The sequence below is a fragment of the Aethalodelphis obliquidens genome, unplaced genomic scaffold, assembly GCF_003676395.1.
Source record: "Aethalodelphis obliquidens isolate GAN/ISIS:26980383/991018 unplaced genomic scaffold, ASM367639v1 scaffold19, whole genome shotgun sequence".
Lineage (NCBI taxonomy): Eukaryota > Metazoa > Chordata > Mammalia > Artiodactyla > Delphinidae > Aethalodelphis > Aethalodelphis obliquidens.
In genome coordinates, this window is record NW_020837963.1 from 17509139 (window position 1) to 17533533 (window position 24395).

The 24395-nt window shown below is 44.6% G+C and overlaps 1 protein-coding gene across 2 annotated transcripts in view; it reads right to left on the reverse strand.

The window, feature by feature from the left end:
* The window catches only part of KDSR (3-ketodihydrosphingosine reductase), a 39070-nt gene extending 15741 nt beyond the window's left edge, over window positions 1–23329 (reverse strand). For both annotated transcript variants that reach the window (XR_003435296.1, XM_027118706.1), the window contains exons 1-6: window positions 23148–23329; window positions 18047–18136; window positions 15986–16042; window positions 11451–11516; window positions 11163–11258; window positions 3722–3913 (exon numbers count right to left, since the gene is read on the reverse strand). Coding sequence is in view for 1 of the 2 variants with exons in the window: in XM_027118706.1 (XP_026974507.1) it covers window positions 3722–3913; window positions 11163–11258; window positions 11451–11516; window positions 15986–16042; window positions 18047–18136; window positions 23148–23255 (609 nt within the window). In the remaining variant the exon portion in view is untranslated. The remainder of the gene's footprint in view (window positions 1–3721; window positions 3914–11162; window positions 11259–11450; window positions 11517–15985; window positions 16043–18046; window positions 18137–23147) is intronic.
* Between the last annotated feature and the right edge of the window lie 1066 nt (window positions 23330–24395).

Below are 24395 nucleotides of genomic sequence, written 5' to 3' on the forward strand. Positions count from 1 at the left end.
GCTCACTGACCATTCTGTCTCCCCCACTGCTCTGCCCTAGTCCCATCCTGTTACCATTCCCTCCCTTCTACCTGGCCTCATTCTCAATCAGAAAGACACCCTACGTGCTCAAGAACTGGCTTATTACCAAAATTATCTCACCTAAGGTGTGCTGCTCCTCACTCCATCAAAGCCAAGGCATGGGGGCTGGAGAAAGGATTACAGCTGTTGACATGAAGCTCCAGAACTAAAGCTCGGCTTACTTGTGGGCCATGGCGGGAAAAGACAGGGGTGGGGGGCGGGGCATGAGGCCAAGGGAAATAGAAAGGGGGACACCTAGTTTTCTTTTACTTGGTCTCTGTTACCACACCTTTGGCTACACCCCACCTCAGAAGTCTGCTTTCCAAAAAGATCAACTTCTAAAATCTTTAAATGATGTATTTGTACCTAAAAGACTGAGTCAAAAAAGGACGACCAAAAAAAAAAAAAAGCCAACAAAGCATTCTTTCAAATTTAGTCATTGTATGTAAAACATTTCTAGGTCCAACTTTAGTCTGAGGGTCAAGGGCTGGGGTGGAGAGGAAGACTTAAGAATTCATTAAACCAAAAAAGAATGATAAACAGCACTTAGAGTCTGACTAAGTCTAGAAGGTTTCATTCACAAAAACACAAAAATCACCTTGGCCAAACAGACCAAATGATCCAGGTTTCAAAAACAGGATAAGTTTGGATATGTTTGTAAGGAAACAATTGTTTTGATGCAAGTTCTGCTATGAACAAACTAGATTTTGATTACTGAATTTACTTCCCCTCAAACCTACTTTCCATGTACGTGTTTAGTTTTTGGGTTTTTTTTTTTTAATTTATTTATTTATTTATTTATTTTTGGCTGCGTTGGGTTTTCGTTGCTGCGTGCAGGCTTTCTTTAGTTGCGGTGCACGGGCTTCTCATTGCGGTGGCTTCTCTTGTTGCGGAGCACGGGCTCTAGGCGCATGGGCTGAGTAGCTGTGGCACACGGGCTTGGCTGCTCCGCGGCATGTGGGATCTTCCCGGACCAGGGCACGAACCTGTGCCCCCTGCCTTGGTAGGCGGATTCTTAACCACTGCGCCACCATGGAAGCCCTATGTGAGGGCATTTTTAATGGAGTCCAAGTACGGAGCGAAGTCAAGCTGACCAGCAAGTCCAGACCGGCCACTTGCAGCCCGTGAATCACGCGTGTCATCAGGAGGTCTCAGGGACTCGTCTGGACTAGCAGCTCCTGTCTTTTCCCTCTGCTTTATCAACATCTTCTTTCTACCCGAAAGGAAACCAGGCTGCCTGGATCATACACTTTGCCCTAAATGAGTGAATCCTGAAGTCGTTCTGCAAGACAAGACTCGGGGACAAAAAGCCCTCGTGCACAGACCTTTCAATTCAAACTCCTTCTCTTACTGGGTTTCTGAGACCGATGTGAAGGGGTGAGGCAACCCTGAATTATAGACACGTTACAGAGGCAGACAGGGAGCCAAAAGGCAGAACGAGAAGGCATGGACTTTGGTACTATTTCTGTCACAGAGTAATGATGTGGCTCTGAGCAACCCAATGGCTTTACTGAAGACTCAGTTTTATTATCTAGAATGTGGCATAACAACATCTGCCTCGTATATTTCACAAAACTGTTATAAAAATAAGACGGTTATTCATAAAGGGACTTTTCAAAGTAAAAACTACAAAAGAAATACCGGTGTTCTTGTCGGAAATTTCACAGGCATACGTGCCCCATTGGCTAAGCATATATGACAATGACCTGTCATTGATTAAGAGTATCAAGGACATTGATGACAATGAAATTTGTGGCTGGTTCCTTTGGGATGAGAACAGCACAGTCTACCAGTCCCTAAGTGGCAGGTCGGGATTCTGTCACTGACCCGAGAACACGTCTGCACTGCATTGCTCATCCGATATCTGGGCAGCGTGGCACTCTGCCATGTACCATCAAGGGCTCTTCTGGGGGCTCTCTGAATCAGGGGTCAGCAAGCTATGGCCCTTTGCCTGTGTTTTTACTGGCACATAGCCACACCCGTTCATTTAAATCTTGCACAAGGCTGCTTTCCTGCTATCCCAAGAGATGTGAGTAGCTGCATTAGGTACCACCTAGCCCTCAAAGGCTAAAATATTTATTCTCTGGCCCTTTACAGGAAAAAAATTTATCCACCCTTGATCTTAATCATTAAATGGGATTCTCAAATCACACTCTTACTATAAGAGGATTGGCCACAGTGAAGTTTCCTGTGGGCTTCTTAGCATCATGATGTTAAGAATCTAAGTGTTAAGTGTTATATTTCAGTATACAGCTGACCCTTGAACAACGTGGAGGTCAGGGGCGCCGACTCCCTGCACAATCGAATTCCACGTATAACTTTCCAGGAGGCCCCCCGTACCCACAGAGCCGCATCCACGGATTCAACCAACCTCAGATCATGAGGTACTATAGTCTTTATTGAAAGAAATCCACAAATAAGTGGGCCTGCGCAGTTCAAATGTGTGATGTTCAAGGTCAACTGTATACAGAAATAGAAAGAATTTTACCTTAAAGTACGTGATTTTGGAAAAATACGTGCGATGCTCTCTAAGCATCCCCATGTGACAACAATGCAGAAGTCTACTTCACGCAGCTGAGGAGGAAGGTTATACACATCTGACAAGTGCTTATTTTATGCTAATCCTAACCACATCCTCCTTCCACAAGATGTTCTATTCACTGTGAACGTAAAACGCACTCACATTCAATATTTCTTTAGGATATTAAAATATAAGTATCAGGAAAGCCAAATGCAATTTTTAGTTTCTCATTTTTACAAACAAGGAAACTGAGATCAAGCTAAATGAATCTGTCTAAAAACTGAGAGCTACACAGTAGCTCTTTCTTCAAACACGTTAGTTTTATTAGTCAGTCATAAAGGACAGACCTTTTTTGTTAAAGGGGTATCTTTAAAAATGTTAAAGAACAACAACAACAAAAAGTTAAAGAATAAAATATCTTACAAACACTCACACAGTATTAGGCCAGTAAAGGCACACCTCACTTTATTATGCTTTGCTTTACTGCGCTTTACAGATACTGCATTTTTTACAAGTTGAAGGTTTGTGACAACCCTGCACTGAGCAAGTCTACTGGCAACATTTTTCCAACAGCATTTGCTCATTTCGTGTTTCTAAGACACATTTTGGTAATCCTCCCGATACTGCAAACTTTTTCATTATTATTACATTTGTCATGGTGATCTGAGATCAGTGATCTTCGATGTTATTACCAAGACCCACTGAAGGCTCAGATGATGGTTAACGTTTTTTAGCAATACAGTATTTTTTAATTAAGGAATGAATGTACATTGTTTCTTTAGACATAATGCTATGCACTCTTAATGGACCACAGTCCTGTGTAAACGCGGCTTTTATATGCACTGGGAAACCAAACAATTCATGTGACTCGCTTTACTGCGATATTCACTTTATTGCATCCGGAACCGAACCCACAAAATCTCTGAGGTATGCCTGTAATGCTACGAAGATGTTAGTAGTGCTAACTGTGTATTAAATTTTTATGCGGTGAAAAGCATGTTAACTGCAAAGTTCAGGGGTTGCGCCAATTCTCCTTCACTAACGCCAAATCTACAAATCTCTAATTTAAGACAATGACACGTGGAAGGAGTTGCAGACCAAAGGGGGCATATTGCTGGGCTGACTGCAGACAGCTCTTACCTCCATCTGCAAAGCTTCCGCCAATCCCCTGATGGCAAACTTGGACGAAGAGTAGGCTGTGAAACCAAATAAGCCCAGCTGCCCCGCCTGGGAGGACACGAAGACAATCCTGCCCACGCGGCGCTCCTTCATGGTGGTGATCACCGCTCGGCTGGGGTACACGCTGCCCAGGTAGTTGACGCTCATTAATCTCTGCAGGGAACAAAGAGGCCACGAGAACTAAGCAAGGTCAACGCCCCAAGGCTGCATCCCACGGGCATCCTGCCTTCTCACCAAGTCTGAGCTCGTCAGTGGAGCCCAAGTGACTGGGAGCTCAGCCGATCTGCTGAACGAATGAAGGCCTAATGATCCTGTAAGTGACCGTGACACACAGGACCTACCACTGGGAGCCTATTTCAATCTAGCCTTACATTCGCACGACGACAGCACTTACATCTTTGCGGAAGACTGGTCAAAATTAGTCTTCTCCTTATAAAAAGTACACTGCATGTTACAGGTAACACTTTCTGAGAAACAGTTTTGAGGAAAGAGCTTCAAGTATTTCCAGCCCTATTAGTTCTAAGTGACAGGAAGACCACAAAGAGATGGGGACCGGGGTTGACAGCAGCGACTGCGGTGTAAAGCCTGGGCTCTACCATTTACTGCCTATTTGATGATGAACAGAAAAGTCAGACACTCTACTTAGTTCCTCAGTGAAAACAGGGTTAATATGGGTGTGATCTCACAGGCCTGCAGCAAGGATTGAAAGGAAACACAAGGCAAGCGCCTGGCACAGCCCCTGACCTGTAGCAATTACTCAATAAATGTCGGCTCTTATATTATGATGGGTAAGAACTCACAGAGGCACCAAGATCTACTTCCCCCTCATCCTGGGAACTCTTAAAAACCTTACATTTTCAACCTGAAAGTCTCAGGATACTGCATTACAATGTTTCTATATTAAAAGTCTTGTAAAAATACTCGATCTATCACCATGTGAAACCAAACACTTCACTGGCAAACTTTAAGTCCATCATGAAATGTTAACTCAACAGCATTAAGTAACTTTTAGAAACAATGACCAGAAACACCAGCAGGCCAGGGGGAAATACTTAGTTTAAAAAAAGCAGAGGGCAGGGCTTCCCTGGTGGCGCAGTGGTTGAGAGTCCGCCTGCCGATGCAGGGGACACGGGTTCGTGCCCTGGTCTGGGAAGATCCCACATGCCGCGGAGCGGCTGGGCCCAGGAGCCATGGCCGCTGAGCCTGTGCGTCCGGATCCTGTGCTCCACAACGGGAGAGGCCACAACAGTGAGAGGCCCGCGTACCGCAAAAGAAAAAAAAAGAAAAGCAGAGGGCAGACAGTATTTACACCGTGACTGCAACTATTTTGAATATTAAATAAAAGTACATGTGCACAGGTACAAAACCAAAGAAATGTAGAAAATTGTGAGTGACTATGTTAGGATTCTGGGATTCCCATTTTTCCCCCCTAAATGTTTTTTAATATCATTATATTGGTTTGACAAAAAAAGAAGGCATACTGAAGCCATGTGTAAACCTTAGCTCCCTTCAGAGACCCCACTAAAATCTCAATAGAGATTTTTTTCAAGGCAAGAATCCACGTGAGCAAAGAAAATCGCAGCAATGACATTTCGGACGTTGAAAAGAATGACGAGTGAGAACTAACCTGGCAGAAAGCTGAATGCGAGGTGAGGAGAAGATAAACTAAGAAGCAAGGTTAAACCACAGAAGCCCCCAAAGGCCCATGCAGCACACCAAGCACCGCTGGGGGCAGGAGGGCAGGCGTGGGGCTGGAGGACAGGAATGCGGACGGAGTCTGCTTAAAAGAGTCACATAGACAAACCCACCCACCGTCATAATCAGAGATTTCAGTACCCCACTTTCAATAATTGACAAACAAGCAGACACAAATCAGTAAGGAGACAGGAGACCTGAACAATGTTGTTGACACTGATCGAACACTCCACCCAAAACAGCACAATACCACCAACCCTCAGTATCCATGGACGATTGGTTTCAGGACACACACACACACACACACACCCCCGATACCAAAATCTGCAAATGCTCAAGTCTCTCATATAAATGGCACGGTACAGTCAGCTGTCTGTATCCTCGGATATGCGGGGCTGACGCTATATATTCTTTTCAAGTGCACAGGGAATGGCTATAAGATAAACGATATTCTGGGCTATAAAGCAAGTCTCAATAAATTCAAAAGGATTCAACTCATACAAAGTATGTTTGCTGACCACAATGGAATTCAACTGGAAATCAAAAAGAGAAAGATTTCTGGAAAATCCCCCAAATATTTAAAAACTAAGTAACACTTCTAAATAATCCAAGGGTCAAAGTGAAAATGGAAAGGGAAATTATACAATATTTTTAACTGAATGAAAATGAAAACACAACTTATCAAAATTTGTAGGATGCCGCTAACGCAGAACTTAGGTGGAAATCCACAGCACTAAGTATCTGTGCTAGAAAAGGGAAAAAGCCTTAAATGGATGACCTCAGCTTCCGCCTGAAGAAATTATAAAACGAAGAGCAACTTAAAACAAAAGTAAGCAGGAAAAAAAGTAATAAAAATAAAAGGAAATAAATGAAGTAGAAAACAAAAAAAAAACAATAGAAAAATCAATAAAGCCAAAAGCTGGTTGTTGAGAAGATCAACAAAACTGATAAATCTGTAGTCATACTGGTAGGAAAGAGAAGGAACACAAATAATCAATATCAAAAATGAGAGAGGTGACATCACTACAAACTCTACGGATGTTAAAATAATAATAAGGGAATATGACGAATAACTTTTGTCCATTCAACGACGTAGATGAAATGGACAGATTCCTTAAAAGAGACAAGCTACCAAAGGTCACTCCAAAAGAAACAGATAAAAAGATATAGATGTAGCCCTTCATCTGTTAAAGAAACTAAAGTTAGAAACCTTCCCACAAAGGAAACCTCAGGCTTCACTGGCGAATTCTACCAAACCTTTAAAACAGAATAAATCAATTCTACACAAATTCTTCCAGAGAATTGAAAAGGAGGGAATATTCCCCTACTCATGCCATGAGGCCACCCTGACCCTTATACAAAAATCACAAAATAACATTACTAAACAGTACAGCTAATATCCCTCAAGAACAAAGAAAGGATAATAATAATCACAACCAAGCAGCGTTTATGCCAGGAATGCAAGGTTGGAAACATTTGGAAACTAGTCAATGTAATTCACCGTATTAACAAACTAAAAAAGAACTCTATGATCATCCCAATAGATGCAGAAAAAGCATCTGACAAAATTCAACATTCATTCCTTATAAAAACTCTCTGCAAACTAGGATAAACTACTAAACTTGATAAAGGGCATCTACCAAAAACAAAAAACAGGGAGTTCCCTGGTGGCCTAGTGGTTAGGATTCTGGGCTTTCACTGCTGTGGCCCTGGGTTCAACCCCTGGTCAGGGAACTGAGATCCTGTAAGCTGTGAAGTGCAGCCAAAAAAAAAAGAATTAAAAAAGAGAACAAAAACAAACTACAGCTAACATCATACTTAATAGTAAAAGACTGAGTGCTTCCTCCCTAAGGTCAGGAACACGACAAGGATGTCTGCTTTCACCAACTTCTATTCAACACTGTACTGCAAGTTCCAGCCCATGGAATAAGGGTATGCAGATGGGAATGGAAGAAGTAACACTTGCAGATGACACGACCTTGGATGTAGAAAGTCCAATGAGCGCTAGAATTAGTAGTTGAGTTCAGCAACACTGCACGATCAGTACACAAAAATCAATTGTATTTTTCTATATTAGCAATGAACACTCAGAAATTGAAATGAAAAAAACCATTTACACTATCATCAAAAGACATGAAATACTGAAAAACAACGTGCAAGACCCATACGCTGAAAATGACAAAACACTGCTGAGAGAGATTAAAGAAAACTTAAGCTAAATAAATGGAGATATATATTATGTCATAAGGGTTAGAAGACTCAACGTTATTAAGATGTCTGTTCTCCCCAAATGGATCTACAGCAGCCGTGTAATCCCCAACAAAAACTGCTCTCATTGATAGCTACAGGTAGATAAAACAAGACACAGCTCCAAGAACCCACAGAGAAAACCACTGAAAAGGAAAATTAAGAGAAGTGTTGGTATTCCCCAAGACCACCTCCAGCGTGGGCGATTCGCTGCAAGGTCTCAGGGGACTCTGCACACGGCTGTGCTCACGACTGAGGCTTATCACAGTGAAAGGACACAAAGCGAGACCAGCCAGGGCAACAGGCACCGGCCAAAGTCCAGGGGAGACCAGGAGCACATTTCCACGAGCCCTCTCCCCGTGGAGCCACACAGGACATGCTTAATTTAAGTCCCCCGGCAATGAGTCACGACAGCACAAACTACTGTGTACCTGCGATGTACACGCATGTGAACGTCAGCAAAATTAAAATGAAAAATACTCCAAACAAACCAAAGAACATAATTGAGATAGAATTCATCTTAAAGAAAAAGGAACTCTTATCTTCAGAAAATGCATCAAACGTGGTAGTGTGTGTTCTAACAGGGGGTGTCGGTGATAAGCCCACACCTGGACTTGACCAGAACGAGGCAAGTGACCAGACCGAGGTGGGAGAGAGCAGAGGGGCGCGTGATGGCCTGCGAAGGGGACGCCCTCTGCAGCACAGTGGCCTCCTGCCTCCTCTCAGGGCAGCCAGGGGTAGAGGGGCGATGGCCAGAGACGGCGGGGCCCACAGCAAACCATCCCTGGAACGAGGCCCTGTCACTGGAATAGAGCAACAGGTTTGGGGTTAACCAGGCTTCCTCTTTAGAGCCCAGTCCTTTCGGAGGTGAGGCCAATTCCAACATCCCCTGTCAGCTGCTTAAGCCCCTGCGCCGTGCTGACCTCTCCCCACTCCACGGTGACCCACGCCGGCAGCTGCATCCACTTCCCAACACCGCCGACCCTTGTCTTAATCACCCTGACAGTCCTCAGTCTCCTGACGCAGCAGGCAGAAGGAGCCTCTATAAGCTGCGATGCAGATCTCACTACTCCCCAGCCTGGCTTCAACCCCTTCAGAGGTTTTCAGCTGAAATCCACAGTGGCCCCATCCCACGTGCCCAGGGCTCAGGAAGCTCTGGCCTCCTGGCCTCCTGGTCAAGCTCCTGGAGTTTGCCCGGCTCTTTCCACCTCGGGGCCCCTGCAGCCACTGGCTCTCCGGACTGGATCTCCTTCTTGCTGTCTCTGCACCTGCTCTTCGGGTCACCTTCCACACTGTGTAAAAGAGCCTCCTCTCTTCCTTTCCCATTTCCTCTCCCCCGAGAATCAATACTTGGCGCATCTGTAATCACACTGCTGAGAAGCTGGATCCCGCCTGGTCTGTCCCACCCTAGCTGGGCCAAGCCTTTATTCTCCCGCTCACCACGGCATCCCCGGGCCCTAGAATGGCACTCGATTCACTAGAGGCTTTCTCGAATATTGGTGGGTTGAATGAATAAAAGACAAAGGACATTAATATTCACACACAGCTACCCTGAGCTGAGCGTTATGCACCCAATTAGGCTACTTCATCCTCATGGCCCTGGGCGCCGTAGGTCCCATTCACAGAGATGCAGGCTGAGGATGGAGGAAAACCTGAGGCCAGAAGGAAGAACGGTTTGCCTGAGATCACAGTTAGTAAATGGTTAGACTTGAAACCAGTTGTGCTAAGATTTAAAACTGGTTTAGTCTGATGCCAAAGGCCAGCTTTTCTCCTACTGTCCCATGCTGCTGGGGACAGAGCAACAAACAGTCTGTGTGCGTGGGTACTGGTGTGGGTGGGAAAGAAATCGATTGTTTTTCTAAACGAAAGTGAGAGAGAATGAGAGACAGACAGACAGAAGGAAGGAGATAGTGTGCTGGAGACTGAAGGTTGAGAATAAAGTGAGTTTTTTAAAAAAGATTAGATTTGTGCTTTTTTTTTAAATATTTCAGCATGCTTCATATTCTATACATGAATTGTACTTCTTCCTTCATCTCACCTGCTTCACGTTTTCTCCTTGTCATTGATACCCACACACAGTCACCTGTTTTTTTTTTTTGGCCATACCGAGTGGCATGCAGGATCTCAGTTCCCTGACCAGGGATCGAACCCACACCCCCTGCAGTGGAAGCACGGAGTCTAAACTACTGGACCGCCAGGGAAGTCCCACACAGTCACCTGGTCTTATACTCTCAGTTTCTTCTATTCTTCTCAGTTATAAATCCCCACAAATCATTCACTCCATTACCTTCGGACTTCCATCAGACCCACAATTGGAAACAATCCCTCCCCTTCTGCCCCTGGACACACCCCACGTCCTGAGGTCTTGGCTTTACAACTATGCATTTATTTATTACAGCCACATAGCTACCTACACCTCCATCCTCTTTGCCGTCCACAGCCGGTCAAGGTGAGTCTGCTGATTCTCCCTTTATATCATCTTTCACGCACACACGCATGCACGCACACACACATACTCCTCTTTCGCTGGCCGCCTCTGAAGTCTCTCCCCTCATCATTTCATACCTAGACTACAACTATTTCCCACAACTGATTTTTTACACAGCTGTTGAGAAAATCTTCAAAATCTCCCTGTCAATACTTAGAGATAATGGCATACAGGTCAAGACAACTATCTTTTATGCCGAGTTGATAAAGGAGCCTTAAGACACTAGAGTCCCTGCTACGGCATCCCTCTGCTTCCCTCTCCATCTGGACTCGCCTAGCTCGCCTAATCACAGAGTTTACGGTGCTTTCCCACAGTCTGCCAGAAGCAAGATGTCCAAACTGCTGCTCTTGGAGTCTCCTCTTCCATAAGAGGGGGATGCATTTTAACTTCACAGAGCAAATCATTCAAAACCCATGGCTAGCAGGAAGGCTCTAGAGACCAGTAAGAAAGAGATGGTTGATGCAATGTCAACAAAAGAAAAACATGTTTTGCACCTAAGAAAGCCTTCAGATCTGATGTGCGTTTCTTTGGCTGACCTTTTTAAAAACATCAATATGAATATGACACATTATCTTTGTCTCTTGGTTTCAAAACTCTAGAGTCTGCTCTTCACCTTTTTTGGGTTTTCGTTGTTAAAAACACTGATACCTGACAAGAAAATCCAGCCTCTCTTGGCGTACAAAGAGCTCTCTTGATGATATGACCTCAGTGAATCAACGCAGTAATCTGTGTCAGGTTGGAGGTTTCATTCCCATTTTACAGCTGAGGAAACCAAGGTCCAGAGACTTGTCTAAACTTCTAAGGCTGGATGGTCACTGTGACTAAAATCTTGTCCATCCTCTAGTTTTCTAAAGCTTCTGTTAAATCTGAACGCATTTCACCTATTTCATTCATAAAGCCTTTAGCCAGGAATGAGTCCTCCCTTTTAGTGCATGGGCTACCCCAATGAGGAAAAAACAAATGTTTACTTACTTCAAAAGTACTAACTTCAAGATCTTCAAATTTTCCTGCAAGTGACATTCCTGCACAGTTTACAAGCATGTCCACTGGGCCCAGTTTCTCCTGTGCCTGGAAAAATGTATCAGAGTGGGCATTAAGAAAGAGAAGAAAAGAATCCCTTGGTAGCCAATCAATGCCAATAAATAAAATCTATAAAACTATTAAATCTACAAGGAAGATATGTCAACTCCAAGCCACACACCAAAATGGCAAACCAATCGAAAGGCGAGCGGATTAATTCCAATTAACCCAACCTCTTACTTGTTTTATGACATTCTCTACTTGGCTGTAGTCTTGAGATACATCAACTGATATACAAAGCACCACCTGTTAGACAGAGAAAAAAATAATCAAAGCTATGCAGGGGTCTGAAACTACCTTTAAAAGAACTTTTTTTTTTTTAAATTAAAGGCAATTTTTTTCCAATAGAGAAGGAGTCCAGTTTTGGAGGTACAGATTGCAGGGTTTGAAATCTGCTGACAATGCAGTTCGGAGAGACAAATGGGGTCAGGGGTGCACTTTCTTGAAGAAAACTCTTTTGAGCAAACTCAAAAGAATGTTCTAAGAAATGCTGGTTGGAGGGTACAGACTTTCAGGTGGAAGATGAATAAGTTCTGGGAATCAAATGCCCAGCATAGTGACTATTGTTATTAATACTGTACTGTAGACTTGTAATCTGCTAAGAGAGTAGATCTGAAGTGTTTTCACCACACACACAAAAGCGGTAACTACGTGAGGTGTTGGCCGTGTTAATCCACTTGTTTGCGGTCACTCTTACACAGTGTAAACATATATTAAATCGTCACGTTGCAGACCTTAAATATATACAATTTTTGTCTATGTATGCCTCACTAAAGCTAGAAAGAGAAAAGAAATGTAAAAACTCTCCTCTTAAAACGCAACTAGCCTGCAGTGACAGGAAGTACATCACAAGCCCTGTGCACCCAGGAGTAGAGGGAGAAATGGGGTGCAGAGGGGCAGGGCAAACTCCAGGGGTGATGGAAATGCTCTGTGTCTGGATTTCAGGGGTGGTTTCACAAGCATTCAGTGATACATCCGTCCAAAGCCATCCAACTGAACTCTTTAAATTGGTGTGGTTCATTGTACACAAATCCTACCTCAATAAAGGGGTCAAAAAATAATAGCAAACTTAATAAATACGTTTAAAAAAATACTCCTCTTGGAGCAGTATCAGAGCCATCACTGCCCTCTTGGGATTCAATACCAGTAGGTGGAATAAAGAGATAAGTCAACAGGATCTACTTCCAGAAGCCTCCTTAGTCCAGCTGGGCTGGGAGGCTAAGCTGGTGGAATCATCTCACTAAGCCAAGGGCAAATCTGGGCCTGTGGGAGCCGGGGGGAAACCAAGTCACATTTGGTTCACTCTGAGGTTTGCTTGAGGTCCCTGACTCTGGACTGAACTGCCATTTACAGATTTTCTAGATGAGGGGTCACCAAGCTGAGGCCAAGCCCACCTAGTACAAACCTGGCCATGTTTAGGGATGCACAGCACAGAGGGATGGTGGGAAGAGCTCAGCCATTTAGTCTTTGAAAAGGAAGGGAGGGAGGGAGGGGAAAAGGGGGGAAAAGCATGTATCTCGGTGCTTACTTTGTTTGGGGAATGTATGTATTTATTTATCTATCTATTTATTTATTTGGCTGCGCTGGGTCTTAGTTGCGGCATGCGGGATCTTTTTTAGTCGCGGCATGCATGTGGGATCTAGTTCCCTCACCAGGGATTGAACCCGGGCCCCCTGCATTGGGAGTGTGGAGTCTCAGCCACTGGACCACCAGGGGAGTCCCTCGGTGCTTACTTTGATAGAAATTTATGAAATAGAAATTAAGAACACTAATGGGGACAGTGAGCTACTGTTTTTTTTAATTTTGTTTTTGTTTTTTTTTTGCGGTGCACGGGCCTCTCACTGTTGTGGCCTCTCCCGTTGCGGAGCACAGGCTCAGGACGCGCAGGCCCAGCGGCCATGGCTCACGGGCCCAGCCGCTCCACGGTACGTGGGATCTTCCCGGACTGGGGCACGAACCTGTGTCCCCTGCATCGGCAGGCAGACTCTCAACCACTGCGCCACCAGGGAAGCCCAAGCTACCGTTTTAACTTTCCTTTTCAGACAATGTTTTCAAATCAGAGCTTAGGCCTCTGACATAGGAAATGTTCTATGTTCCCAGGGAGGTCACTGAGAGAAGCAGAAGGGTGTTTGCAGTTTCTCAGCCTTTCCATGGTTTCCTCCCTGTTGAGACTGGCCGCCAAGCTAAGTGGAAGACAGAGCGTGTGTGTACGGAAGGGTGCACACACCCACGATATGCACCCAGGTGCAGTTGCAAGTCCAAGGCCGTGTGTTGTGGTGGGAAGAACAGGCACGGCACTGGGGAAGCCGGGGTTCCAATCCTGTCCCTTCATTCACCAGCTGAGTGGAACCCAAGACGTTTGCAGTGGTCTCATCTGTACAGTAACAGCGTCACAGGCTAGCGACGAGCCAGATCCCTTCCAGCTCTAAGAAGCCACAATGTGAGAAGTGAGGCCAAAGGGTTGGATAAAAAGAGCCCCGTTGCCTTAGGACTGATAACATCAGGCAGGAAGTTGTATTTAATGCAAGAAGGAACCCCATCCTAATGGTCTAAATTCCTATGAAAAGGAAACAAGCCCCTTCGCAAACGTAACCTGGAATATTCCAGACTAGTGGGCTTGTCCTTGAATTCTATCCCATCATCATACAGAAGACATATTTTAAAAAAGAGAGTAGGAATCATACAATTAATTTTAAACATGCCTTTTCATACGGTATTAGATCACTTACTGTGAATAAAACCTATACCACAGGTCAGTAACATTTCAAAAAAAATGTTTACAAACTCCCAGGAAAAAGAATGCCCCCAGGGCACTGCTTTTGCTAAGAGGAGTAACAAGCCAGCTCTGGGCCCAGCGGCAGGATCAGGCCCCCACTTGCCCAGCCCAGCCCGATGATCTTCGCCTTCCTTGATGTGCAAGTCAAGAACTTTCCACATGACCTGAAGCCTCCTGATAGATGAAGGAGTGGGGATAATGAGGAAGAAGCCTAGAGCAGAGATGGCGCTAGCAGCAGGCGTGACTGGCCTTCAGCCAGGACATTTCAGATCTGTGGCTGATGTTTCATTCTCTATCAGAAGTTGCAGGGATATTTAAAAAAACAGGAAACTGGGGAGATTTGCTGAGCTGGCAGCTTTCTAATGTTTGTGGGCTTCAGAGGAGATACAGGCAGAGGCCACGGTACTAGAGGAAAACTCACATAGGTGCACAAAGAGAGGTGGATGAGGATTTTTATGTGCAGCATAGAATGCAAAAGAAAACAAAATACAAATAGCCAACGAGAGGCAACAGGTTAAATAAACTCTGGGGTACTCAATATTATGCCACAGCAGTTTTAAAAGATGAGGCCAACTCATTTATATTGACATGCAAAGTTCTCTAATATATTCTCGTGGAAAGAAAAGAGGCAATTAAAACTACAGTGAAACACCACTTAAAACTCATCAGAAAGGCAAAAATTAGAAAGTCTGCCAATACCAAGTGTTGGCAAAGAGTCAACGACCACTACTGGTGAGAGTGTAAACACTTTGGTGATGCATACGCTCAACTCAGCAATTCCATTTCTAGGTATGTTCCACTCTTGCACAAGTGCACAAAGGGATACACTTTAGTAATAGCAAGAAACAAAGCAAACTAACAAAAAAACTGGAAACAACCTAAGTATCCACCCAACAGTAGAACTGATGAATGGAAGGTTGTCTATACATACAAGAAAACACTAGACAGCAGGAAAAAAAAAAGAATGAACTACTACTTTATGCAGCAACAGAGAGGAATTTGAACAATAGTATCAGGTGAAGAAATAAAGTTGCATGAGAGTACACAAAGAATGATGTTATATAAACCTAGAGAGAGAAAGTAGGTTAGTGATTGCCGAGGGCTAGGAGCAGGTTGGGAGAGAACAAGGAGTGACTGTTAATGAATATGCGCTTCCTTTATGGGATGATGAAAGTATTCTACAATTGATTCTGGTGATAACTGTGCAACTTTGTGGATAAGCTAAAAACCACCGAATTGTACACCTTAAATCAGTGAACTTTATGGTATGTGAATTATATCACAATAAAGCTATCAAAATAAGAATGATGCCATAAAGTTCAAAAAGAAGCCGAAGTAAACAATACTCTTCTTAGTGTCACATGCATGTATGGACAAATGATTTTTAAAGAGCAATGGAAGAAGTAACACAAAAATCAAGTTGGGGGTTGCCTCTAGGAATGAGACGGGAAGATGAGGCGGATGGGGGGAACAGAGGAGCCTTCAGGGGCCCTGGTAAATGCCATTTCTTAAGCTGGTGATGAGTGTGTGGCTATCAATTTATTATTATGTTTTATACTAAAATACATATTGTATATATATACATACCATTTTATTCATCAAAAAATTCCACAACCAAAAAAAACATTTAATACCTCCTTCCCCTTAAGTTAATTTGAATAAATAATTGAAATGAAATCATTTTCTAGGAAAGCATTCTGTTATTTGATCATTTGTGTGTGTATGTGTGTTAGAGTCTATACATTGTTTTTGGTAACAACATGAAATCCTAGACAATTCAAATAATTCCATCTTTTTAAAGACAGCCTAATATGTATTTTAATTAGGAAAAGCTTACGTGCTTTCAATGAACTATTCACAGTTGAAGTACCTCTTCTCTTCCTCTGCACACCTGTGTTGATTAGTATAGAAAATGCGTCATGAGGGCAGTGATTTTTACCTGTTTATCATTAATAGAGTGTTTTTCGATTTCTTTCTTTGCCTGCAACAGTTTGTCCTGAAAGTAACAGAGAACAATTAGTTCTACTGATTGTCTATTTGTCCACTTGTTTGTTTAAAAGGAGAGAAAAAGCAATTAGTTGTACAAGGATTTATTAAATGCCAAAAACACGCAGGACAGCACCCGTATTGCAGAGCTATGGTGGACACATAGCTGTAGAGTATGCTAAGCTGTGGCTAAGTGAAAGCAAGTTTTAAAATTCATTGCAGAGAAAGATAATAATAAAAATTAATGAACCTCAAAACCCCTATTATCAGTATGAATTGCTAAGGGTCACCCTATCAATTCTAATAAATGTTTTAATTTGACGTTACTTAGATATGAAACAAGAACAACCACGCTGATATGCAGTGCTTCCCAAACTTAAGGGTACATGTGATTCCATGTCAAGAATGCTTTCCTACGAGATCGTCCAACGTTTTCCTCCTCTACTGAAAAGCAAATATAGTCAAAATCAGTTTTTAGACGGACTAGGTAAACCTATGCCTGGATACTTTCAAAGATACTCTGAGGACAAGCAAAGCTAACCCATGTAATTGTGTAATTCTTCCAAGGTCTCAATTCTGCTTGTTTTAGTCATTTTCAAGAAGACAGAGATCGGTTTACAGTGCCTTAATTTGCTATAAAAGCTGAAATTTAAATACATCATGATAGCAGAGAAGAACAAAAGGGGGGAATCCTTCCGAAAGACACGTGGGTTTTCTAAACAAGAATGTGCCTATAATAAAATTATATTATTCTATTAATAAAGATGTACACCACCTGACTTTGCCAAAATCAGAATAGAAAATTACACTAGAAAATAAAGACTTTATCAGTGCCAGAAGGCTCATTCACCTCCAGCAATGCCAGGACCACAGAAAGAGCTTCTGAGCACCTGAAATGCTGGCCTCCCTGTCTCGTTTTTCATCTGTCTTTTGTCAGATATCAGCATTGTTTAAATCTCACAAAATGCCATTTTCTCACAGTCGTGTTTTCAGTCATGGAAGGTGGCTTCAACGTCAAAGCAGATGCATTGTTGGAGGGGTCAGGGGATAAATAAAAGGTAGCTAATTCTGCCTTTCTTCATTTTTAAAAGAAATGATGGACGCCCGAGCCTAATTCTGGGTCATTATTTACGCATCTCCCCCGGGCCCCCCGTGACCTGCCTTCCTCACTGGGCCCCGCTCAGCTGTGCACCCTTACCTGGCAGCCACCACACTACCGCCCTCCTTATTCACAGGTAAAGCCAAATCCCCCAATCAACGATGCCGCCCTGGAGCACCCACTCTCTCCATCAACCCTCCCTTCATTTCTTCATCCAACAAAGATGTCTGGAGCACCCACTGTGACCCAAGCAATTAGGCCAAGCACAGAACGACAGCACTGGGCAGGACAGCCGTGGTCCTTCCCCCGCGCATAGAGCAAGGGGACGCCATGACTGCTCGTGGGAATACAGTGTCACTGCTCTGGGCTCTGGCAAGAATAACAGACACTTGAAAAACAAAAAGAAAGAAAGAAAAACAGACCTTGTGTTGACTCGGTACAGAAAGACACATGTTTTGCTAAACTGCTGGGGAAGAGTGAGATTCCCCTGCAGGGTCTGGGTTTCACTAGAGATGGAGCTCATGTCATAAGCAAATTATAGAGAAACACCTACACGTCATCCTTCAGGACTTAGGAACGAGCCCCACGTCGGCACCTCCGGGGAGGTGGCGGGCCCCGCGCTTCCTGTGGCCAGGTGTGTGCTTAACTAGGTTTTGGCCGCTCCTAGATCTGCAGTGTCCATGATGTTGCCTAAGAGTTGCTGGCACTGAAAAAATATCTGTGGAACTAACCTGACTTCAGCCAAGAAGTCTATGTCCCAAATACAAGAAATAACCAGTGGTTCAGGAATCACACCTCCAACCACAGACGTGAGCGATTTCCCCACAGGTGTGAACACTGTGACGGTCGCATAGCCTCTGTGACTAACGTAACGATGAATTAGTAGGTGACTAGTAATGAACCTAGAAGACTTACCTCATTTCGTGCAACCAGAGTTATAAAAGCTCCTTGTTTATAGCACTCGATAGCAATGCACTTTCCGATGCCACTGGAGCCTCCTGTAACCTAAAAGCAGAAATTAAGAAATCTTAGCACTTGAAATTTCCCTTCTGTGGGAAGTTTATTTAAAATAACTATGATGGGCTCTAAAACCCAACCTACAGGAACTAAATCTTCAGCTATTGTAGCATCTTCATCCCAGACCTAATGAATGGAGTTTAAGTGCAGACGTGGAAAGATTACACTGTCAGCCAGGCCTGCGTTGTTTCCAGTACTGAGCTATCAATTGCACACCTATGATATTTTTCTGAGTTCACTGTGGCGGGGGTGGGGGACGAGAGGGGGAAATGCCCTGTACATCTAGCTAATAAACAGTACATTAGTCTAATAATTCGAAAAGACACATGCACCCCTATGTTCACAGCAGCACTATTTACAATAGCCAAGACATGGAAACAACCTAAACATCCATGAATGGATGAAGATGTGGTATGTATATACAATGGAATACTACTCAGCCATGAAAAAGAAAGAAAGAATGCCATTTGCAGCAACATGGAGGGACGCAGAGATTATCATACAGAGTGAAGTAAGCCAGACAGAGAAAGACAAACATCCTATGATATCGCTATACGTGGAATGTAAAATATGACAGAAATGAACTTATCTATGAAACAGAAACAGACTCACAAACACAGAGAACAGACCTGTGGTTGCCAAGGGGGAGGGGGGTGGGGGAGGAACGGATTGGGAGTTTGGGATTAGCAGGTCAAACTAGTATATACAGAATGAATAAACAAGAAGGCCCTACTGTATGGCACAGGGAGCTATATTCAATATTCTGTGATAAACCGTAATGGAAAAAAATATGAAAAATTTTGTTATACAGCAGAAATTAACATCGTAAGTCAACTATACTTCAATAAAATAAAGTAAAAATAAAAAACACTAGTCTGCCTTTGAGTCCAAACCCAAATGAACCATTTCTTTACTACACATCTCCTATGCATGACCAGCTCTACAGGAGATGAAAAGAATAATCACTTGCATATACTTATGATATTTTAAATGACTGCTTATTATAAAGTAATACATGATCACATGGAAATACTGAAAAGTAAAGCTTTTCTTCTTGCACTAGTCTAACCCTCACCATCTATAGCTCAGCCATACTGGCTGTCTTTCGGTTCTATGCTCTCTCCAACCACAGGGCCTTTGCACATTCTATTTTCCCTTCCAGGAATGCTCTCCTCCCCTCTTTTCATCTAACTGGCATCGATTCACCCATTAAATCTCAGCTCTACCTCACTATCTCAGGAAAGCCTTCATGGACTGCCCTCTACCCCACCGCAACCCACTTTGCAGCATTGCATCCTCTTTTTTCTTTGCTTTACATCACTCCATAACCAAACAGCCACGCATTTACTTGTGTGATTATTTGATTCACAACCATCTCTTCCATTACCACCCCATAAACTCCATAAAAATACCAACTCTATCTTGGCTCCCCACTGTATCCCTAGCGCTTAGTACAGTGCCTGGCATACAGGAAGGACTCAATATATATTTTATTTAATAATACGAATGTAACATTACCTTTCTAGTCATTTTCCCTATACACATCTTACAACATGGGCCAGGGGAGTGGGGGGCCTGGAGTTGTCAGGTGAGGGGGGAACGCAAGTGTCAGAGAGGCATCTGTCCTTACACGCTTTTGCATCCTACTCTAAAAAACATTATTTTGTAATGTCTGAGGTTAAAAAACTAAAAGGCTTTACAATATTGCATTAAACACCCGTATCAAAAAATATTTAACTATTTCCCTATTGTTAGACATTTAGATTATTTCGAATATTTTACTGTTAGATATAAATCATGCTGTAAAGAATATCTCTGACCAATCGATCTCATGATTTTAAAATCATCATGACATCCTCCTACACAATGTACCTATGTCCATGGGACGCCCCTACTTTCTCTTGAGCCTCAACTTCTCACTAATGAAGGGATTTCTTTGGGAAAATTGACCAATTATCTACCGGTTACTGTAAAAATATACCTGCTGCCCCAGCTAACAGTTGCCTCCGAGGACCTCCTTGCTGTTGAAATATTTCATGGGTAGTTTTGGCTTATGAATTTTCACCAGATATTCCAATTCCATAGCAATTAGCAAGGTCCCTAAAAATGTCCTTAGCTGTTTCATGATGTTGTTCCTGCTGCCTAGAGGTCCCTCCACTCAACATCTCCCACACAGCTGCATTTCCAAATCCTACCTAACTCGCAGAGGCCAGTTCCAATGTCTCCTCCTCCAAGAATTTTTTCCGGACTCTGTCCCTCTGTCCTGTCCTTTGCCTGTCACTTTCTACTTCATGCAGTTACTTCTGTACCTGCCTTAGCTCCCTTAGCAGACTCTAAGTTCCCCGACAACAAGCACCAAGTCCAAGTTATCTCCCTCATTCCTAGCACAGCACTTTGCATAAGCAGTTGCTAAATACTTGTCTACATTAATTTGCAAAATGGTGTACGATGCCATTTCCCTGAAAAAAATATAATGCCAAAAAAACCTTGTAAGTAAAATTTCACTATTTGTTATTCAGTGAATTGATAGAAGCTGAAGTGATGAGGTTATTGAGAAAATTTATATGCTCTAAAGTACCATGTAGATATTCCGATTATTGCTGGCGTTTTTTCTAGACCCTAATAGGTAAGCAAGCTATGTAAAATTACTGCACAGCCAAGGACAGGGGTAACCTTATAAGATTTGTCCATAAAAACAAGAATAAGACTTCAACTTTTGGGTCAGGGTTCATGGGAAACTGACTTTCTAGGTAGGTCAAGCCAGCTAATTCATAAAAGGTATCTAAGAATATACATAAGTCCATCTAGACTATGTTACTCTTGATTGGTATAAGAAAACATAAGAGATTTTCCTAATGGCTGAGAAAAATGGTAAATAAGTATTGAGTTGCCCGGCCACTGGTAAATTGAGATGTGAGACCCTAAAGATAACAGTTTAATTCCTTTCTTTGTCACTCCCTCTTACTGTTCATTGCAAATATTGTTTTAAATGTTACTATCTCTTTATTTGCACCATATACCTCTTACTGAGGGCAAGAGAAGGGGTGCTTTGCTGCAAGGACAGCTGCTCCCACCCATCTCTCCAAAAGGGAGGACTTGATTTTCTAGTTCTCACCAAGTCAGTTAAACAGCTTTTTTTAAAAAAAAAAAAAAAAACAGCTGATTTAAATAAGTATATACTGTGTAAGACTTGCTGAATAGGTTTACCACTGTAATTAGAGAGATAACACTAGTTTATCAGAATTGCTCTAAAAACAAAACAAGTTATGACCTAAGCCTGCTCATGCTTCCCCATCAGCAAGACATTCTAAACATTGGCCCCTTTTCTAACACGACTGGGTCTAGTCGTAACAAATCTCAAGAAAAAAAATTACACTTTCACTCTTTTTATGACATTAAAAAAGAAGACAGGTGGTGACATCATGTGTATTATTCATGTCATCCTCACATTATTTATAGTGGCATATTAAAACGGGATGGTGAAAATAAGAACTTCTTCGGGATCTACCCCAGGAGATGTGTTTATTATCTTATCTACAGCCTGCAGAAGCATGATGGGGCTGGGAGGACCAGAGTCAACATCAACTGAAAGTCCCTTATAAACACTGAATGAAATTTTTCATTACTGCTTTGACTTTACATTTTTACAAGTTATGCTCTGCGAACACCACTTCTGAAAATTCCAACTTTTAAAGCCACGCTTTTGAGGCAGAAGTCTTCTTGCAGATGTGACACTTGCAGACTTTAGCATGACTGTAAAATTTTGCTCTTCTCTCCCTCTGTAATGAATTTACACTCACCTCCTCTTCTATCTTCCACATCAGAAATAGCAGGATTTGGAAAAACACTAATAGTTTTATGAGAGAAATTAAAGAAAATATATGTTCCCATTCACAAACTCTGTCCCGATTTAAAGCACACTAAAAGCAATGACCATTCCATCCCATCCCAGTTCAGTGAAGAGGCTCGGATTTTAGCGGAGACACCCGTATGTCACCTCTGGCACCAGGAGGATTTGCACTGCCAGCTTAGTAACAAATTTTGCTTATTCATAACCTCCCGCCTCAATGTCCCCGGGGTTGTGAGAAAATCAAGTAAGAAAACGGACCAGAAAGCCACAGCAACATGTGACGTGCTGGGCGCAGGTAAGAAGGCATTCCCTCTGTTTAAGAAAGGTGCCCCACCTGCAGAAAAGGGATCCTTGAAGACATGAGCTTCTGGTAAGAAACAAACCAAATCCATCCACATCCCCTTCATTCCTAAAGCACTAACTAGCCAGGTCGTTCTGCTCATCCCTCTGACTCCAAGACGACGGCAGAAGATTGCACTGGGACAGCAGTCAGTCGACCCCAGGCTGAGCTCACAAGAGACAGGCAGTGTAGACTGTACAGAAGCGACTCAACACCGCTAGCCAGGGCTGCCAGCCCACCGGGTTTAGAGCAATCCGTCCCCCCGCCAGGTGAGTCACTTCCTGTATTCCTTTGGCAACTGTCACTCGCACAGGCCACCTTCCAGTTCCCAGCTGCCTCGGCGGGTCCTGGAGGCTGGGACCCGGTTCCCCGCTGCCCGCCTCCTTGCGACCCCGCCGGGACCGCGCGCCTTGCCCGGCGTAGCCACCGACCGCGGTGTCCTTGGCAAAGTTTCTCAGCCTCTCTGTTCTTCAGTTGACTCATCGGGAAACCCGAGGACAAAAATATCCAGATCCCAGGGATGCCCCGGGGATTAACGAGAGCCTCCCGAGCCCCTGCAGTGCGGGAACCCAGCTCGCTGGCGCTGCCCGCGCCGCCCCGCTCTCCGGCCCCAGGAGGAGCCAGAGGCAGCGGAGGGCGGGTCCCCGAGGCCCTCCGAACAGACAGTGCAGGGGCGGAGGGCGGCAAGTGACCCTCCATTTGGAGAAGGGGACGTCGGCGGCCCGGCCTGAGTCGCGGACCGGCGCGCCGGGGTTCGGGGCGACCGAGCGGGCCGGGAGGCGGCGGCGCAGCAACAGGAGGCCACTCACCACCACATGCGCCCCGGGCAGGGCGAGGGGCTTGGGGCTGATGAGCGGAGACACCATGTAGAGCAGCAGCACGAACGCCACGAGGAAGGCGGCCGCCAGCAGCAGCATCGCTCGGCCGAGGCCGGGGCCTGGGGCGGGCGGCGCAGGCACAGGCGCACAGGGCTCGGCTGCGCCGGCGATCACGCGCGGCCGCGCGCAGTGCGAGCCCGGTGTTTGGGTTCGCGGCGCGGGGCGGGGCGGCGGCCGGAGGGGAAGAGGCGGAGCCTGCGAAGGGCGCGACCGCGGGGGGTGGGGCTTCCAGTGGCTAGAGCGTCGCGGCGGCTGCCGCCCGATTGAGCGGACGGTCCTTTGGGGTCCCCGAGCTCCCAGCGTCGGGACGGGGTCCCGCACCGTCCGCCGGCGAGATGGGCTGCCTCGAGCGCGCAGCGGACGGGGCCCGGGTGGCGCCCCCCGGCGCGCCCCTGGGTGACGCTCGCGGCTGGTGGCGAGGGTGCTGCTTAGGACCGCGGAGAGCGGGTGCCGGGCCTTCCCGAGCCGCGCTCCCGGGGCCGGGCCGCTCCGCGCCGTGGCTCCGGGTGCCGTCCGCCCGAGGCCGGAGGAGGCGGGTCGGAGCCTTCTAAGCCCCGGTTCCGGGATCTCGTCACCTCGTTAGTGTATGGAAGGCAGGGGATCGAGCTCTGAAATCCCGGGCTCCATTTCGTATTTTCTTGGCGTACTTAGAAAATGGTAACAGCCCACTTTCGCTTTGCAGAGGACCGGGAAAGCCTTAACATGGAGTTTTAAAAATCGCCCAGATCATTTAGTTTCGTTGAGCTCAGAGTTCATCTCCTTTACCAAGGCAGGGTTTAAAAAAGATAAAAAGCTTTTTGAGATCTAATTTGCACACCAGACAATTCGCCCGTTTAAAGTGCATAGGTAATGGGTTTTGGTATAGTCAGGGTTGTGCAACTGTCACCATTGTCAATTTTGGAACATTTAGTTACACCCCCAAAGGCGCACACAAATCCTTACCCGTTCACAGTCACTCCCCAGTTCCTCCCCATCCTGGCCCGGCCCTAGCTAATCACTCACTAATCTGTCTCTGTAGATTTGCGTATCCTGCATATTTCATATAAATGGAATTATAGAATGTGTAGCCTTTTGTGTCTGGTTTCTTGCACTTAGCATAATGTTTTCAAGGTTCATCATGTGGTACAATGTATCAGTACTTCATGCTTTTTATGACCAAATTATATTCCATTCTGTGGA